Source organism: Oryzias latipes, chromosome 4 (genome assembly GCF_053564925.1).
Source record: "Oryzias latipes strain Hd-rR chromosome 4, Olatipes_Hd-rR_3.1".
Taxonomy (NCBI): domain Eukaryota; kingdom Metazoa; phylum Chordata; class Actinopteri; order Beloniformes; family Adrianichthyidae; genus Oryzias; species Oryzias latipes.
This window is the reverse complement of record NC_136240.1, coordinates 17347472-17364348: the sequence shown is the minus strand read 5'-3', so window position 1 is coordinate 17364348 and position 16877 is coordinate 17347472. Positions and strand designations below refer to the sequence as shown.

The window sequence follows — 16877 nt, the reverse complement described above, 5'->3', positions numbered from 1 at the left end:
TTGCCTCTAGTCTTCAGACATTTGTAACCTTCATAAACCCCAAACATGACAGAAATATCAGAGTTTGGTGTTTATACTGGCACATCATCTTCAACAGAAAACAAAAATTGCAATATTTATATTGATGCCTCCCAGTTAAGGAAAAGCTCCAGCCATGTCAGATTCTCTGTGGGACTCCACCTGAGACCATACCGTCCCTAAAAAGTGTTCTGAAAAGAAATCCCAGTTTGTGCATTTGGAATGCATATTTTTATGGTAAGATGGATCTAGCAGAAAACCACAACGTTTTTGGCTTTTTTTACAAACAGGCCACTGTGTTACAATGATGGATGTTGACAAAAACAACACCAAAAAATATACTAAAGTATGTTTATAAAAGTATATAAAACTGAATGAGAAAAGGGCCTTTTTATTGCCAGATATTGCTGTTATAACCATATGAGACTATAAATCAAGATTTCAAACTTTTTTTTGTTTCAAACCTGTGGCAGCAATAGAATTCTGATTCCAACTCAGTTGTGGGCCTGAGATTCATTCTCTGTGAGAAGCTGTAATATCAATAGGAGCATTTTAATTTACAAACATTTAATAATTGACACCTTTGACAAACAATAACTAGTAACCCTTACCGGCTGTGCTGATCAGTCTGGATTTATTTTAATTGCGCATCTTTAACAAACTAAACACATAAAGCAGAACGTTTGTATTCATTCACCTCCTCTGTAAGGCTTCCAAGTATAAAATTTTCCTCGGAATGGGATGTTGTCAAAGTCGGAACACTGAATCTCCCGAAAGTCCCGAGAGCCAGCAGGACACTCCTGTAAGACACAAACATAAGACTATTACAGTATTTAGGACATCTTTCTGAATGTTTCATCCTTTTTAACAAGACAAATTGGTGATACGGACAATAAAGGACTGCAACACTCACATCAATATTGCAGGACCTGAAGCGCTTTCTTTCCCCCAGACAGTACTTCCCTCCGATGGTTGGCCTGCAGTGAAACAGAAACTGGGGAGTGAGTCAAATTTACCAATGATCACCACCCCTCAAGTCTCGGAAAGTTGTTTTCTTTTGCAGGTGCGTTATCAGAAGACAACAGTTCTTGATTCTGAACATGGACTTGATTCTTGAAAAATGAGAGCGAGTTTGATGTGTTAGAACTACACGTCCACGTCCTCTAAGCGAGTGGAGCCAAATGAAAAATCCAAAGTGAAATTCCAAAAACAAAAACGGGGAAAACATTGTCCTCTTTAGATTTGGGTCAATCCATTTGGAGCTTAATCAGTTCAAGATGAGACATCTGTGACTGGGAATCACAGGACTATTTGTTCTGTGATTATTCATGGTTCACTCCCGCTTTCAACATTTTTGATAAAAAGTACTATTGATGTTTCCTGAGTGGGGTTTCCAGGAGAGACTTTTAGTTAAATTTGACAAAACCTTAATGCAAACAGTTGGTACGATCAATCAACTCTATATTTCTAGCTATGAATAGATTTGCTTTTACCTGAGAGTCCTAATAAACAAAGAGAAAGCATGTCAAAAATGCTTTTTTGCTTCACTCCTCTAGCAAATGTACTATTGCCGCAAGATTAATTTATTAAATACTGGAAATGATGAAGAATGTTTGGTCAGCAGAAAAAACAATATTCATACTGCTACAAATTCAAGCACTGCAACTTTATTTTGGTGCTTGTTTTCTTGTTTCAGTTTTTTTTTTATCTATGAAGAGAACCTCGTGTTTGAGCACAAAAAGATTTGTTCTAACTAAAAGCAACTGCTGAGGAAAAGAAGAAGGAGAGTACGTCTGTTAAGCTATTAGCAATTCACAAGCTCTCTGTTCTGCTCTGTTCTGATGCATCGACTTGTAAACAACTAGATCCATGTACGTCTTTGTTTTCCTTGTCCGAGCTGGCGTCTGGCTCAAAACTGTACAGCTGGATATCTCTGATATTATAGAGCGTGTGAGGGGGCTGTAAGCTAGCAGGAGAGGGTGTCCTAGAAAACGACACAGGTTTTTTGATTATGGCTAAAAACTGCATAATCATATATAAAAGACCACTGGGAATGCTTTTACAACAGATCAAAAGATGATTGGAGTGAGACTTTTAAAGTTTGAATAATCATAGAACAGGTATTGCTAAAGGCAAAAGTTTTATGACGGTGATGTGAGGAGAATGAGCTGTGAGAACCCTCTTAGAGGCTGTTACATCAATGTGATGTTGTTTCTCCGTGCAAGGCTAAATGTCTGCTTTATTTGAATTATGAAGTGGTTTCTAAGGCTCAGACACATCAGGCGGGGCTGCAGTCTTAGCTTAAGTGGCCAATAAGCACTCATTTTAGGTAATAGGTGTAGCAACTCTAAATAAGAGTGCATTTGAGAAGCAGCACAGTGCACTGCTTTGCTAAAGATAGGCTCAATTTTGTTACACTGCTGCAGTTAAACTGCAACAGCTTCCAAGAGAGAGAAGCAAATGGGAAGTTATTTTATTTAAAAAAAAGAGGTAAAGGGATAGAGTTTCCCACACACCACCCTTTGGAAAACTCCAAATGGGAATCACTAGGGGACCAAGAGAAAAGTGCTCTGGCTTGGTCTAAATACTCGATTATAGCCTAGATCTGTACCTGGGACTGTCACAGTGTCTGACGGAAGAGGAGACGCCGCCCCCACAGGTCCTGCTGCACTCCCCCCATGGTGACCACAGACTCCAACCTCCATCTACTCCCTCTGGACGGGTTCCATACGCCACGCACATCCTCTTGTAGCACCACTGCACCATAAAAATACAATATACATCTATTCAATATCAACTATTGCAAATACACATTCTATTTTCAGAAATCCTTACACTTCATATTTTGTTGAAACGGCTCAAATATGAATACAATAGTGCATAGGGCCTCCTACTTGAGCAACCATCCATCCATCCATCAATTTTCCAAGTCCACTTAGTCTCTTTCAGGGTCATAGGGTCGCTGGATCACAATCACATTCACACCTAGGGACAAATTTCAGTAACCAACAGCTCTAAAATGCATACATTTGGACTGGGGGAAATAACCAGAGTGCCCGGAGAAAACCTACACATGCACTGGGAGACTTTAAAGCAGGGCCTTCACACTGTGAGGCGAGAGTGCTGACCACTACACCATTGTGCAGCCCCTACCCGAGCAGCAATCAATTTGGCTCGATTTATAAAGATACTTGCACCTTAAACCGTGACCTCACACAGAGTAACACCGTCAGTGACGCTTACCCCTTTCTCTATCGTGTTGGTCTGACAGATGGTTCCCTCTGCAGCGGGAATGCTGCTGGTAATGCAGCGGTTACTCTTACTCATGCACCAGAGTTCACTGCAGACTTCCTGTGAGTGGGAGCACATGCACATCCATGAGAAAGAAAGAATGTGACTGGTTTTATCCCAGAATTGTGGTGAAGACCCAGAACTCTAGTTCAGCTTCACCTCTTCTTCGTTCCCTGCTATGCTTTGCACACATGGGGTTACATTTTATTGTCTGCATATGCTGTGACAACATAGTATCTATAATAATGTGTCTTTAAAGCAGCTGGCTGTTCCAGATGTGGATTATGAAACTGGCCTTGTAAAATTTGACCAAGCAATAAAAAGAATGTTATTCTGTGAAAGTACTGGAAGATGTTAGAGTCTTAAAAGAGATACGAGGAAAAAGCTGTCTGGTGTGGACTCCAGTGAAACAGACCAGGTCAGAATAGGTCAAAACCAATGTTATACGACGCTGAGAAGAGGATGGGTCTTAGTAAGGGCTGTGACAATATATGTTTTGCATTTAACAAAAACCCAGTAATAATAATTATCTTTATTTATATTGCACCTTTCAAGATAAAGATCACACAGTGCTTCACAGTAAAACCCAGAAAAACACAGAATGTAAAAGAATTAGGGAAAAGGCAATTTTAAAAATAAATGTTTTTAGCTGCTTCTTAAAAGAAAACACTGAGTCTGCAGGTCTGACAGGAAAGGAGTTCCAGAGGGATGGAGCCACTGCTGCAAAGGCTCTGTCACCTTTAGTCTTTAACAACTAGCAGACCCTGGTCACATGATCTCAGGGACCTGCTGGATGTGTATGGCTGCACAAGGTCTTTTATATAGACTGGTGCTTGGTTATTCAGAGCTCTATATGTTAAAACCAGGTTTTTAAAATGCACTTGGAAACAGATGGGGAGCCAGTGCAGCTGGGTTAATTTTAGATTTTTTTGATTTGATTTGAATTTGATTTGAAATGGTTTATTTCAAGCAATCAAATATAAATCATACACAAAAGCAATACAATCATCAGTTATACATTCATACAGTAGCTAATCAAACTTAGGATAAATCAGGCATCTTAATAAATATTGCTTGAAAGGGAGTGGAAAGAAGCGAACTTATATGATCCCACCCCGTTATACTATTACCATTTTATAACATGATTTATCAATATCCGGTTCATAACTTTTATCAGACAGAATTAAGAATAGTAAAGTATCAATAAAGCACATGAGAAAGATGAATTACTTAAATTATTATGTAAAAATAACTATTTCAGAAATCAACATTGCAAATGCAGATCAGTTATATAAAATATATGCAGATTATGTTACTTATAAAAGTCATTCATATGATTAAAATATAATACTATATCAGTAAAATACACAACACTGTTTCAGAGATTTTCATAGCAAAATTTCATGAAGTATCAAAAGTTAAAAAACATGTGCAAAATTTTGATGATGATATTAGATTGATGAGATTAGATTATGATAATTAGATGCTGATAAAAAGCAAACTTCTCCAAGAGTTTTAATAAAACTGTGTCTCTAGAATGTCTTTTTAATCAATGACTGTATAAGAATTTGACGTCATGAAAATGACTTATTTACGTATTTACAACGAAATGAAGCCAATTCATTTGCCATTTCTCCGCGATACAGACGCCGCCATTTGGAGCAAGATGATGTTAGTAAGCAGTGATTGGTTTGAGTCGGTCTGATTTAATTGGGAAGAACATGTTAAAAAAAAAGGTAGCAGAGAAAGAATGGCTATTCTGACAAATATAATGAAAATTCTATGTGGTTTGGGCTTCTTGGAGCCAACAGGTACTTCCTATTTGGAACACGAGAGGTGAGGGATTACTCATTCTCTTATACAGTCAATGCTTTCCTACTCTATATTCAAATTCAAATTCAAATTCAACTTTATTTATAAAGCGCTTTTCATGCTTCATAGCATCTCAAAGTGCTTCCCAATATGCTTTTGATAAATTAGTTACTGTAACTATAACCTGCTTGACTTTGCTCCAACCAATTTTCAATATTGCAAATATGGCAATAAGGCAGGAAAGAGTACAATTAACAGCTTTGGCTGGTCCATCCACCTAACAATCAAAACAACAACACTTCTAAATATGTGCAAATCTATTCTCTACTAAATGAAAAAGACTGATGAATAACAAAAAGTTTGTGAAACCAGGTTTTATCTTCTAATTTTATTTTTACTGTAAAATCTGACTTTTAAAAAGGGAGCCAATGGAAAACTGTTTCCTTCTGACACCATCCCCTCAGTAGTCTTAAGGAACTGCAATGTCACTCACTGAATATTTACACTGCCGAGATCTTATGCCATACTGGAAGCGGCACTGTTCGTCTGCATCGTAGGCCTGGCCTGGTGCTGTGGTGGGGTACACAAACTCCTGCTTCAGAGGCACATTATTCAGACAGGAGCCCATACCTGAGCTGGAACCCCACAGACAAATGAAAGGGTGAAAAAAAAAAAGTTGGTCTGAGAAACACCAAACAAATTACAGAAATGAACATACACTCACTGGAGACTTTATTAGATACACCAGCTCATGAACACACATTTCTAATCAGGCACATGGCAGCAGCTCAATGCATTTAAACATGTCAAGATGATCTGCTGCAGATCAAACCGAGCATCGGGATTGGGAAGAAAGGTGAATGTGGCATGGTTGGTTGTGCCAGACGGGCTGGTCTGAGTATTTCAGAAACTGCTGCTCTGTCGAATTTTCTACTAGGGTTGACAGAGAATGCTCCGAAAAAGAGAAAATATCCAGCGAGCAGCAGTTCTGTGGGCGGAAATGCCTTGCAGCCGACAAAACTGTTTGATGCTGTCATGTCAACATAAAATTTAAACTGGCTGAGGAATGTTTCTACCTTGTTGAATCTATGGCACCAGGGATTAAGGCAGTTCTGAAGGCAAAAGGGGATCCAATGCGTACTAGCAAGGTGTACCTAATAAAGATGTCGATGAGTGTATTTTACAGGCTATATACAGCTTCTCTGACTATTAAAGCAGTTTAATTATTGATTTATATGTAGTATTTCAGAAATGGCTTACTCACTCCAGGAAGCTGGTGATGTAATCACGGCTGCAGGCGGACCAGATGAACGGGTTGGTCTTCATGGTGATGTGGTCAGCCATCAGCTTGGCAGTCTCTTGACTGCGAGGCCCACAGGTGTTCCCCATTCCGTCATGGTTCATCCCAAACCTGAAGCCACAATGACACAACGGCAACACTTTGAGGCCAAGTGGACGTGGTAACAAAGAGAGAACAAAAATAGTGTAACTGACTGTAAAAAAGAGAAAATAACTTTGTGACCAATAGATATTTCTACATTAGAATGTGAAGATTGAAATTTACACTTTTAAAGACAATATTTTGCAGTTTAAAATATAAAACCAGATATTTTATATCCATATAGGTGAAGATATCAACTTAGTTCTGTGTAAAGTTTCAAGTCATGACTTCATCTCAGATAACTGAACCAGTGACTTAATTCACTTGTCTAGAACTGATTTAAAATATTCCCTACATTTTGGGGGGCCTATATTATTTGTCTCTGAGGTATACACAACTCAACTAGTTAAGTCATTTAGGAAAAAGAAACTAGAACTGTAATAAGTTAAATAATTTCTTTAAAAAAACAACTCCAAGAAGTTTACTGTCAACTCCAAATATTTCACATTAATTTATTGTTGTGTAAAAATTACACCCTATTGTCAGGCCAAAACAACTAAAATATATAAAACATTCCAGCATTTTGAATAACTTTAAAAAGGAGTCAAATGTTATTGTCAATATAGAATTTAACATAACGCCCAAAAAAGGCCTAAAACAAAAACAATAAAACGAAATAATATTAGAGTTCTAAATATTTTGTTTGTTTTTAAAAATTTTAAACTCAAAATGATGATAAAAGCAATAAAAATGACATCCAAATCTTACTTTCACACTAGTTCTCCCCCTAAGTTTGAAATATAGTGAAGTTTTGTGCTTTTTCCTTTCTGCAAAGAAGTCTGCATGCAAACATGACACTGCAGAGCCAAAAACAAAATTTCTTCACAAGTGAAAACAGCTTTTTGAAACCACAAAGCTGTGAGTATGCACATGTTTATTAAAAAAAAATCCTTGCTAGCCACAGTGATAAGATGGCCCCTGGGCCTGGATACTTGAAAACCCATGTAGCCCATTAGAACTTGATGTTTCTACTAACTGCTGAAGCTGGGTTTGCAACATCAGCACCACTGGAGACTGACATACGAAGAATGGCTATATTACAACCTAACCGCAGTTTTAGATCATGGAAGAGATTTTCTGAAGTATTCAACACTGGTTTTACTTAAAATCTCTCAGAGTTGGACATTAAGAATAAACTATATTTTAATTTATTTAACAAAAAACCATTTAGCTATTAAACTAATCAATTTCTACTAGCTTTTATTAAAGTGCATATCTATTGTCACTGTTAATTGTTTGCTGTCACTTTTAGCAGGTTTTAAGCAAAATAAAATCATGTTCGAGATGCTTTCTTGCAGTTTCTGTCAATTTAATAAAAGGGCAGTTTTTTCTTCAACCACTGATGTTCAAGAATAAATATCTGCTATTTCCAACAAATATTATTTGATTTTCAGTTTTTGAGATTCTTTTGTGCTTTGCTAACAAACATTGCGATTTTTGTTTTGCTCAAATAAACTTAAACCCCCCCTAAAGTCTCAGTCCGATAAACTTTTGATCTACTGTATTGTAAAAGTGTTCCCAGTGGTGTTTTAGTTATGTTTGTGCTGTTTTTAGCTAAAATCAGAAAACCTGTTTTTTTCCAGGACATAGTTTCTGCTTCTGATTCACAATGATTTGATTAAAGAAATACTCAGAGACACTATTTTAAGATGACTTTTCTTTATATTTGTCCTTCATCATCCGAAAAATGCCACAAGAACATGTTAACCCTAGAACACTTTCGGGATAAAAAGTTATACCATCACTTTTGCTGGATAATTTTTACCCAATATAATGCGACCAACAAAAAGTACTTGTCGTAAAAAAAAGAACAAACATGACAACAAATAATAAATTAGAGTTTTCTTTTTTTAACTATGAGACAGAAAAACAAAGGAAGTTCCTAAAAACATGCTCAAAATTACTGAAAAATTAGAAATACAATATTAGAACAAAAAATTCCTAGAAAATAATAAAATTATACTAAAAAAACTAGGTCTTTTGTCCATCCATTCCTGGGACATGTGAGACTTCCCTGGTGAAGGCACAGACTCCTTGACACGCGAAATATTGAAAACATAGTTATGGTTGGGTGAAAATCACCCGGCGATAGTGCTCTAGGGTTAAAAACATCAAAAACACGATTTTCATTGGAGTGGATCTTGAATATCAATGTTAGCGTAAAAGTTCAAGCCGTTATTATTAATGAAGTTGGTTTTCCACACAGCGTTTCTTGCATCTCTGTTACTCACGTATGTCCGATTTCATGGGCGATGGTGAAAGCTGTTCCCAAGCCGATGTCCTCATTGATGCTGCAGCTTCTCTCTGGTTCACACATCCCTCCTACTGGAGCCAACCCTGACAAATACACAAACACAGTGTCTGAAAAAAACAAGTCTTAATTTAAATAAACCATGGAATATTTTCATTCTACTGTTTTTGGATTGTTCACATTTTTTCTATTTTTCAATTTCTTTTCATTTTCATAAAACAACAGGTTTACGTCAAAGCATTCATTTTAGAATAAAAATGCGATTTCTCACAAAAGAAAAACAAGAATAACATTTTTTCAAAGTAGAGATTTTGTTTTATTTTCCTAAATGCAGAATTTCTATAGGGTTGTTTGTCAGTTTATTTGTGAGTGAGTTACCTAGAGTTTCACAGGGCTTGTTTTTCTGTATGCAGATGTCGTACCTGTGGATGTGAACAGAAATTAAAAAAATAAACTTTCACTGGAGGCTGGTTTTGGTCCAAACTTGCCATGGACGTATGCTGCGAGGGCGACACGCAGACATGTTATGGACAGACAGCAGCGAGAGCAGACAGATATAGCTTTGGAAGAACAATAGGAGGAAACCGTGGATGGTCACTGAAGTGTCATCTGTCTGGACAGTTTCCATCCTCAGCTTGATAAATTAGCTGCTCCAAAAATCAAACTCTTCCCACAGGAAAACCACCAAAACCACTTTTTTTAAAAGTATTACATGTTGCCTGACTAATCTATTGTTAGACGCTGCCACAGTTGACTTCTTTTGGCTTAAGTTATAGCACATTCTTTGCAAGGGAATATTTGCAAGTCAGCGGTTCTGCCCAGTTCAATAGCTTTCAGATGACTGTGACCAAACCATGGTTGTGTTGTATTCTGTTGCACATTCCCTAGTCAACAGCTATAATGTTTTTTTATTTATGTGCTCAATTCGTATCAGCCGCTGTTTCTGTTTTTCTGCAACTGGAACAACAGCGTCGAGAGATAGACTGTCACTGCCAGATTGAAGCTTTGCTGCTGCTTCTCTTTGCTTTCTTTCTTTCTTTGCAGTGAGTTATTTCCTGGCTTTCTCAGAAGGAAAATAGAAGCGTCTTTGTCAGGAAATGGTCCAAATTCCTCATTGGGAAATTTTCCTTTGTTATTTTGCATTTCTGACCTGGTGATGAGCACAGCAGTGTCGTGGTGAGCGATGCCGTTGTCTGGTATGGCATTCCCGTAGCTGTTCCGGTGCTGGATGCTTTTCTGCCACTTACAGAAGCTGTCTAAGGACTTTCCTGCATGATGGTTGATCTCCAGTGTCGGCTGGCAGAGGCAAAACAGATAGAAATAATAAAAAAAAACCTTGTTTTCTATTTTAAAACACAGAAAACTCTCAGAAGAATCTTTAACTAATTTAAAGATGATATTCAGTAACTTAAAGGCCCAGCCCTTCCCCACTATGTTATGCCTTTAACTTTATCTGCGAAAACTCAGCATCTTTAATCATAATAGCAGGTTTAGGGGCTGTCATCTGGACTTAGCTTTTAAAGTTAGAAGACGTTTCACCTCTTATCCAAGAGGCTTTGTCAATTCTCAGCATCTTTAAGGGATTTAGAGGGGGCATGGAAGGAAAGAAGAGGGGGGGTGCTCAGTTGGCCACAGCTGACGAGAATTCGTAACCCAGGAATGCATGCGGTGACATAACTAGTCATTTTCTCATCCCACAGTCCCTCATCTCTGAGCCCGCTGCTGGCCTCATTTTCCTTTCCAGGGCCAGCTCGCCTTTTCGGACCTGGAAACCAGCAGCAGAACCACTCACTCTTCCCAATCCCGTCCTGACCTCAAACTTTAGGCGTAAGAATAACTAACACTAAAACTGCCCACCGCTAATGACCCTAACATTTACCCTTTTATTTGCTGAGATAACTAACACACACCAGGAAGGGATATTCCAGGGCTTATTTTGAGGACATATGAATCATAAATGCTCTCCAATGAGACTGCTGTGGAGGAAACCTCAAAGCCACACTGTGATCCCAGAAGAAACCAGCTGGACCGTCTCGCCACATGCTGTTAATGGCAAGCTAATGGCGAGCTAATAAGGTCATTTACTAGCCAGTAAGGTGGCTTAGTCATCCTCTGAGCTATGCAAGTAAGGTCATGCACTTTTTATGAGCTGAACTCCTGCACAGTGGTCAAGTGCGGAGTCTTACTTTGTCCACTCATTTCCCGTCATCGTACAACAAGAATCTGTGGAAATGTCTGCAGCTGAATAAAAGTGCTTCTAAACTTGATGGTCGTGGAACTAAACTGAACATGAAGTCAATATTACCAAAATAAATGTATTTGAAAGGCAACATGTAGTCACAAACATGACCAAGTGTTACATACACACTGAAGAGAACTCTGCATGTCCAGCTAACCTAAAAGGCACATATTTGTACTTTAGTGATATGACCAGAAAACAAGAATCATAATATATTTTAACATATGAGGTCCCATTTGGGAAAAAAAGAAATAAAAGTGAGGATCTGAAAGTTAAGTTCAGTTTCCTTATGTCTCATTCTTCTAGGCTGATTCCATTAAAGTAAGGGGTAAAAAAAAGGAACCAACTGGATTTAGTTTCTTTTAATTTTAACTTTCTTTACTTTTGTTTAGCTTTTTTATTTCCTTTTTAAGAATTTGAAATTTCATATGGACGGCCTATATAAGTAACATAATGGTACGCATTTTCGCCAATCCCTCTTCTCTTACAATTTCATGTGCTTAGTAATAAGTTACATTTCTTTAAGTCAATTTTGATAAAGATTGTACTCCAAAAACAAATCTTAGTACCCGTTGACTTCTACTTGAGTGGATTTTTTATTAAAAACCACTCATCTTACCTTGTTCTAGACTTCTTTTAATTTATTTTTTATTCAAAACATTTCAAAAGCCTTGGGGTATACTTTTTTATTTTAGTTTATTTTAATTTAATTACTAAAAAGTGCACGTGGGTGGGACAGTGTGGGTAAAACACATTATAGATGCAGAAAAAAACTGCCGAAATCTGATATAATGCCCAACTTATGAAATGAACTAAGCATTGTTTAATTCAGATCCTTAGAACTTTCCTGTTTAACAGGAATGTTTTTGACAACAATACAGGGTCGAGGCTTCCATTGTGGCTCTTCGCCTTTATAAAAAAAAGCAAGAACAATATTAAGTTATTTATTCAAGTTAAGCAAATACTCAAATCTATGCTGCCCAACAGTGTCTAGTTGTTGCTCAGAGGTTCTTAGTTGTGTTTACATGTAGATTTTGAAAAATCTGGATTCTGCACCATGTATATTTTTGATAGTAAAATGAGAAAAAGGATGAAGATGCACCAAAGTCATTATGATAAAAAAAATCCATCTTTGACTGTTTTTCATTTTTAATTCAATTTGACAAGGGATGTACTTTATTTTGAAAAGAACTTGATGTCAAAAGTAAAGAAACTAAAATTGATCATTTACGGAAACATATAACACTTTCATAGTTCAATTTTTGTACATTTTTAAAAGCTACACTAAGATAAATAAATAAAAGATTTCAAAATGTTGAGGAGGAACTTTGCAGCTATTATCTGGGGATTAATCTGTAAGGAACTGGACCAAATGGCTTTTTTTGTGTTAAAGGTTGTAGACCCCTGATCTCATAGTTCAGATCCGGTCAGGAAAGAAAAGAAAGTTGTATGTAAACTGGTTGTGATTGTCTAACATTTATTTTATGATAATGTGCCAAAGATTTTTTGGATTGGAGGGCAATTCAGCATCTAGATAAACTATAAATGTAAGCTTTTGTTTCTTTATCTGTATGCCCTTCTGGCAGTTATTAACAAGGTTACATTCCAAAATCTTTTTTCAAGAACCACATGTTTTTGTAGACTGTTTTTTGTTGCCCTGCATAAACTAAAAATTACAATGATAAAAAAAGGTCAATTGTAAAACAAGTTTTTGGAGTGGTGTTGGCCTGATATTTTACAGAAACATTAAGGTTAAAATTAATTAACTAAGAATCCATCACACAGAACCTTTAAACTTGCAATATTTTGTGTGTGAGAGTTTTATTATTAGAAAATGTTAAAGCAAAGTCCATCAGTTGACTTCATGAAAAGATTTTGTGAATAAACCTAAACTTCCCAAACAGTTACGTAAGGGTTAATGGCCGACGAAGTGTGCGGTTACTACTTTTTAACGCACGCCGTGGAAGCCTCGCGGAGGACGGTTGCTTCCGCGAAGTGCGTTAAAAAGTAGTAACCGCACACTTCGAAGGCCATTAACCCGCTTATACCATGGTCACTCACAAAAGCAATACATATTAACCAGGTTTTAGTCCTTAATTCTTGTTTTTTTTTTCGATTTGGATCACTTTTCCCATAAACAGCGTACTATATGTTACGTGATGCGGCGCATCGCGCCGCATCACGTAACATATAGTCCGCGTCGTGCAGCACCACCGCTGCAGTCAAGATTCGGCGATATATATATGCTGATCGTCCCGATGGGTTGAATAAAGCATCAATTCAGAGGGAAAGTTAATCGCTTACCGCTTGTTTTTGCCCAGATGATGAAGCAAAAGGTTGTTTTACAGAAGCCGGCGCAGTGATACAAATCATTTAAGCTAGCCGACCGGAACTTCTTTTTTCACCGTGCGGTTATCAGGTTTTAACGCATACCCAGCAGCCAATCAGAATCGAGTATTCAACCGGACCATGGTATAATGGAACTTTTCTACTGGTTCAGGGGGTTTAGTGTCATTGATGGAGTTTATTTGGCTGATAAAACAATAGATGCCTCCACATGTTCTACACCAGCGGTCTGCAACCTTTAGTGCTAAAACGGTTGGGGTCTAGTTTAGTCCAGTTACAGACCAAACCCCAGCGAGAGCTGCAAATTCCTACTCCAAGCCATTTATTTATAAAATGCAGCTTTTAAACATAAAAACTAACTGAATACAGTGTCATAATAATATCATAAAACTTTTGACAATGACGTACAAATTCCAAAAATTGAGTGTCCTAGGAATTTCATAGACATCTCTGCGAAAAACCAGTGTGCATCGATGCTCACTGGATTGGCAAACGTAGACCACAATGCATTGAGTTTGAATGGTTTTTGCAAAAAATATGTATTTTAATTAACCTCAAGGTTTAGACTAGTCTAACTCTGCACTACAGGCTGTCATGATCCTGCGCCACTCACTGCCTGAAGCACCTTCTAGAGTCAACCTCATGCTTCCCACCTGTGCAGCCTTTTCCCTTGCTGAGGCTCTGTTTTTTCCCCCAGTGGTGTTGTGGTTTCTGGATGTGACCACATGCCTTTGTGACCAGGGATTTATGTCTGTCCCTTGACGGTACTGTTTTTGGATCTCTTGGTGACATGGATTTATGTTTTCCCTTTTTTTCAAAAGTTCTTGGACTGGAGAATTGTTTTTTTTTTCCAAGACTGTCTTTTTCTCTTTTTTAATTTGGAATTTGGAAATAAGAGGTTTTCTCTTCCTCCTGTCATCTGTCTGGAGACTGCTGGTAAATGTTCCTTTTCAGGACACTTGGAAATATTAGGCATCTCTTCAGACAGTTGCTGGACATAAGGACTGAGTGGATATTACCACTCTTGTGGTTGCTTCCAGAGGGTTTTTATTAAATTCTTTTGCACCATTCCTGAGAAGTGTGCATTTGCAGGGTTCACTTCACTCCCTGACACAGAGAGAAACAACTATTTCATAAAATATATTCTTCATTAAACTGTGTAGTAAAGTAGTGTTTGAGTGTTTGTAGCTCTTTAAGTTAAGCAACCCCCCCCCCAAAAAAAACAACAAAAAAACAAATAATTAAAAAAAAAGGGTTTGCTAGAGGTTCAAATTCCCAGGCTAGTCATTTAACTTAAATCACATTGGCATCCATTGTATGTTACCTTAAAGTCATGCAGATAAAAAGGGTCTACTAAATTAGGCTTGTGTACCACAGTCATGTCCAAAGTCCGGCTCCTGGGACAAATGTGGCCCGCATTCAAATTCTTTCGGCCTACAGGCTCCTGTCAAAAATTCAATAATATGTAGCCCCCATAACTTTTTAAAGCTACATACACACTGGGCAATTAATGCACATTCAAGAATGTGCTAAACAGCGGGTCTTGAACACGCGTTTAGCACACAGTGTTCACACTGAACAAGCAGGGAGGGACTTTCTTTTCCATATGTTGAAGTAAGGCAAATCTCCTGAATTGGGCACAAAACAGTTCAGTTAATTCTTAGCGTCCTTGCAATGGTGGAGTTGGATTACCAATGTGTCAAGAGAGTAGCCTTGGCTTATCTTTATTCGAAAAACAAGCGCAGATGTTGTCAGGCTTGCCGCTGTGTCTGAGTTCACCAGATAAAGCAAATCCCAACCAAATCAGAGACCCTGATTGATCAAACTCCAACCTGGTTTAACTTGCAACGCATGTTCAATAGTTTTATATGTAGAGCCCTGGAGCCGCTGTAAAAACATGCGTAGCTATGTGTGTACATGAGAGTTTTGAACGTGGAAGCCTGAAAAACACATTTACACGCGCGTTTAAATAGACTTTTCAATAAAAGTGGTTGTATTGCAGCAGGCGTTGAGACTGTAGCTACAGAACTACAACTTGTTGAATATGATTGGCTGAATTCAGTTACAAACCGTTGTAAAGATATAACCACATCCTGTGGCTACTTGACCTTCAGAGCCTTTAGGGCCAAATGAGAAGAAAAGATAATTTGTTTAAAAACCACAGTGTTTATATTTTTAAATAAGATATGTGTTATTTTCCTGTTCACGTGATTTAAACTTAGAAGTTTACAGTGAGCATTTAATAGTTAAATAAGATGTAACATTTCATAAGCCCGGATTTAATATTTACAAAAAGTTTTTTTTTCAGACAAACTTTTTCTTTTATTTAATTTTTGGTCTTTAAATCTGAAATTCACTGTGATTTTGGCAAAACTGTATTTAGATATAACCCGGTTCTATGTGTAAGTATCCAATTGCAAATACATTTTAATAAAATATTTTATTTGTATTAAAAGGGTTCAAAGAATGCTGGCCGATTGATTGACCCCCTTTGCGAAACGTATGTGACAGTTCTTTGAGAAATCTGATTGTTTCTCTTCTTCAATGGCAAAGATATAGATATAATTACAAGAAAGGTATATTTCTAAACACATTTATTAAAAAAAAAAAACTTTGAGCTGTTGTTATGATCAATATTCAGAATATATATATCAATATACAGATTCACTTTTCTATTTTCTTGGACATGCATGACAATGTTGTTCGTAGAAGTTCACTACAGTAACAAAAAAGACAGAACAGCTTTGTTAGTCTGAGATTTCCACCTTCTCTGAATCTTTATGCCTTACTTCCTCTCATTTTGGCCATTACAGAAGTGATCCATAACCGCTGCTCACACAGTTTAGAGTCTGCTGGGTGTGGTGCAGGAAAGGCACACTTTAGCCAATCATTTGGCACAAAAGACAAGCTTATGCGTGCTGGTCAGAGTTGTATCCCAGCACAGAGGTTATGAGAAAAAAAAGGTACGAATAAAACTGTTTGTGATATTTGATGAAGCAGCGAAAACAAGTGTTGCTAACCTGGTCTTCCATGAGCAGGATGAGTCGTGTCACCACGATGTTGACTGCATTCCCCAGGCTAGAATCCTGGAACAGTTTGGCAACCTGACCTCCAAGGAAGCAAGAAAAAACCAGTCTTAAAAATCACCAATATAATCACTACCTGAATTACAGTTAGGGCGACAAACTCCTAAAAAAAACAATAAAAGAATTATTATTAGTTAAACTCTTAGTTATGCTGATTTAGTTAGACCTCAACCAAAGAATCCGCTAAAATAGATTATTCTAAAAGTATTTCTGTTTGCTTGCTTAGTGTTCTGACAAGCTCTTCATTAAATGCATTCCTAACCATGGTTTCACGCAGTTAGATGAGAGAAATAACACAGAAAATAGAACACGAGCTGTGAATATCTACAAATCACGATGGGAAAAAACGTTTTCCTTCTTCATTTAAATGTTATTTTTTTATTACCGTAAACT

At 37.4% G+C, this 16877-nt stretch overlaps 1 protein-coding gene across 4 annotated transcripts in view; it reads right to left on the bottom strand.

Moving 5' to 3' along the window:
* The window catches only part of adamts10 (ADAM metallopeptidase with thrombospondin type 1 motif, 10), a 53633-nt gene that overhangs the window by 18702 nt on the left and 18054 nt on the right, over positions 1-16877 (bottom strand). For all 4 annotated transcript variants that reach the window (XM_078945913.1, XM_078945916.1, XM_078945917.1 and 1 more), the window contains 10 exons: positions 16419-16502; positions 9964-10109; positions 9192-9235; positions 8794-8899; positions 6386-6532; positions 5615-5756; positions 3262-3369; positions 2630-2775; positions 932-995; positions 716-818 (listed from right to left, as the gene is read on the bottom strand). In XM_078945913.1, coding sequence (XP_078802039.1) covers positions 716-818; positions 932-995; positions 2630-2775; positions 3262-3369; positions 5615-5756; positions 6386-6532; positions 8794-8899; positions 9192-9235; positions 9964-10109; positions 16419-16502 — 1090 coding nt within the window. The remainder of the gene's footprint in view (positions 1-715; positions 819-931; positions 996-2629; positions 2776-3261; positions 3370-5614; positions 5757-6385; positions 6533-8793; positions 8900-9191; positions 9236-9963; positions 10110-16418; positions 16503-16877) is intronic.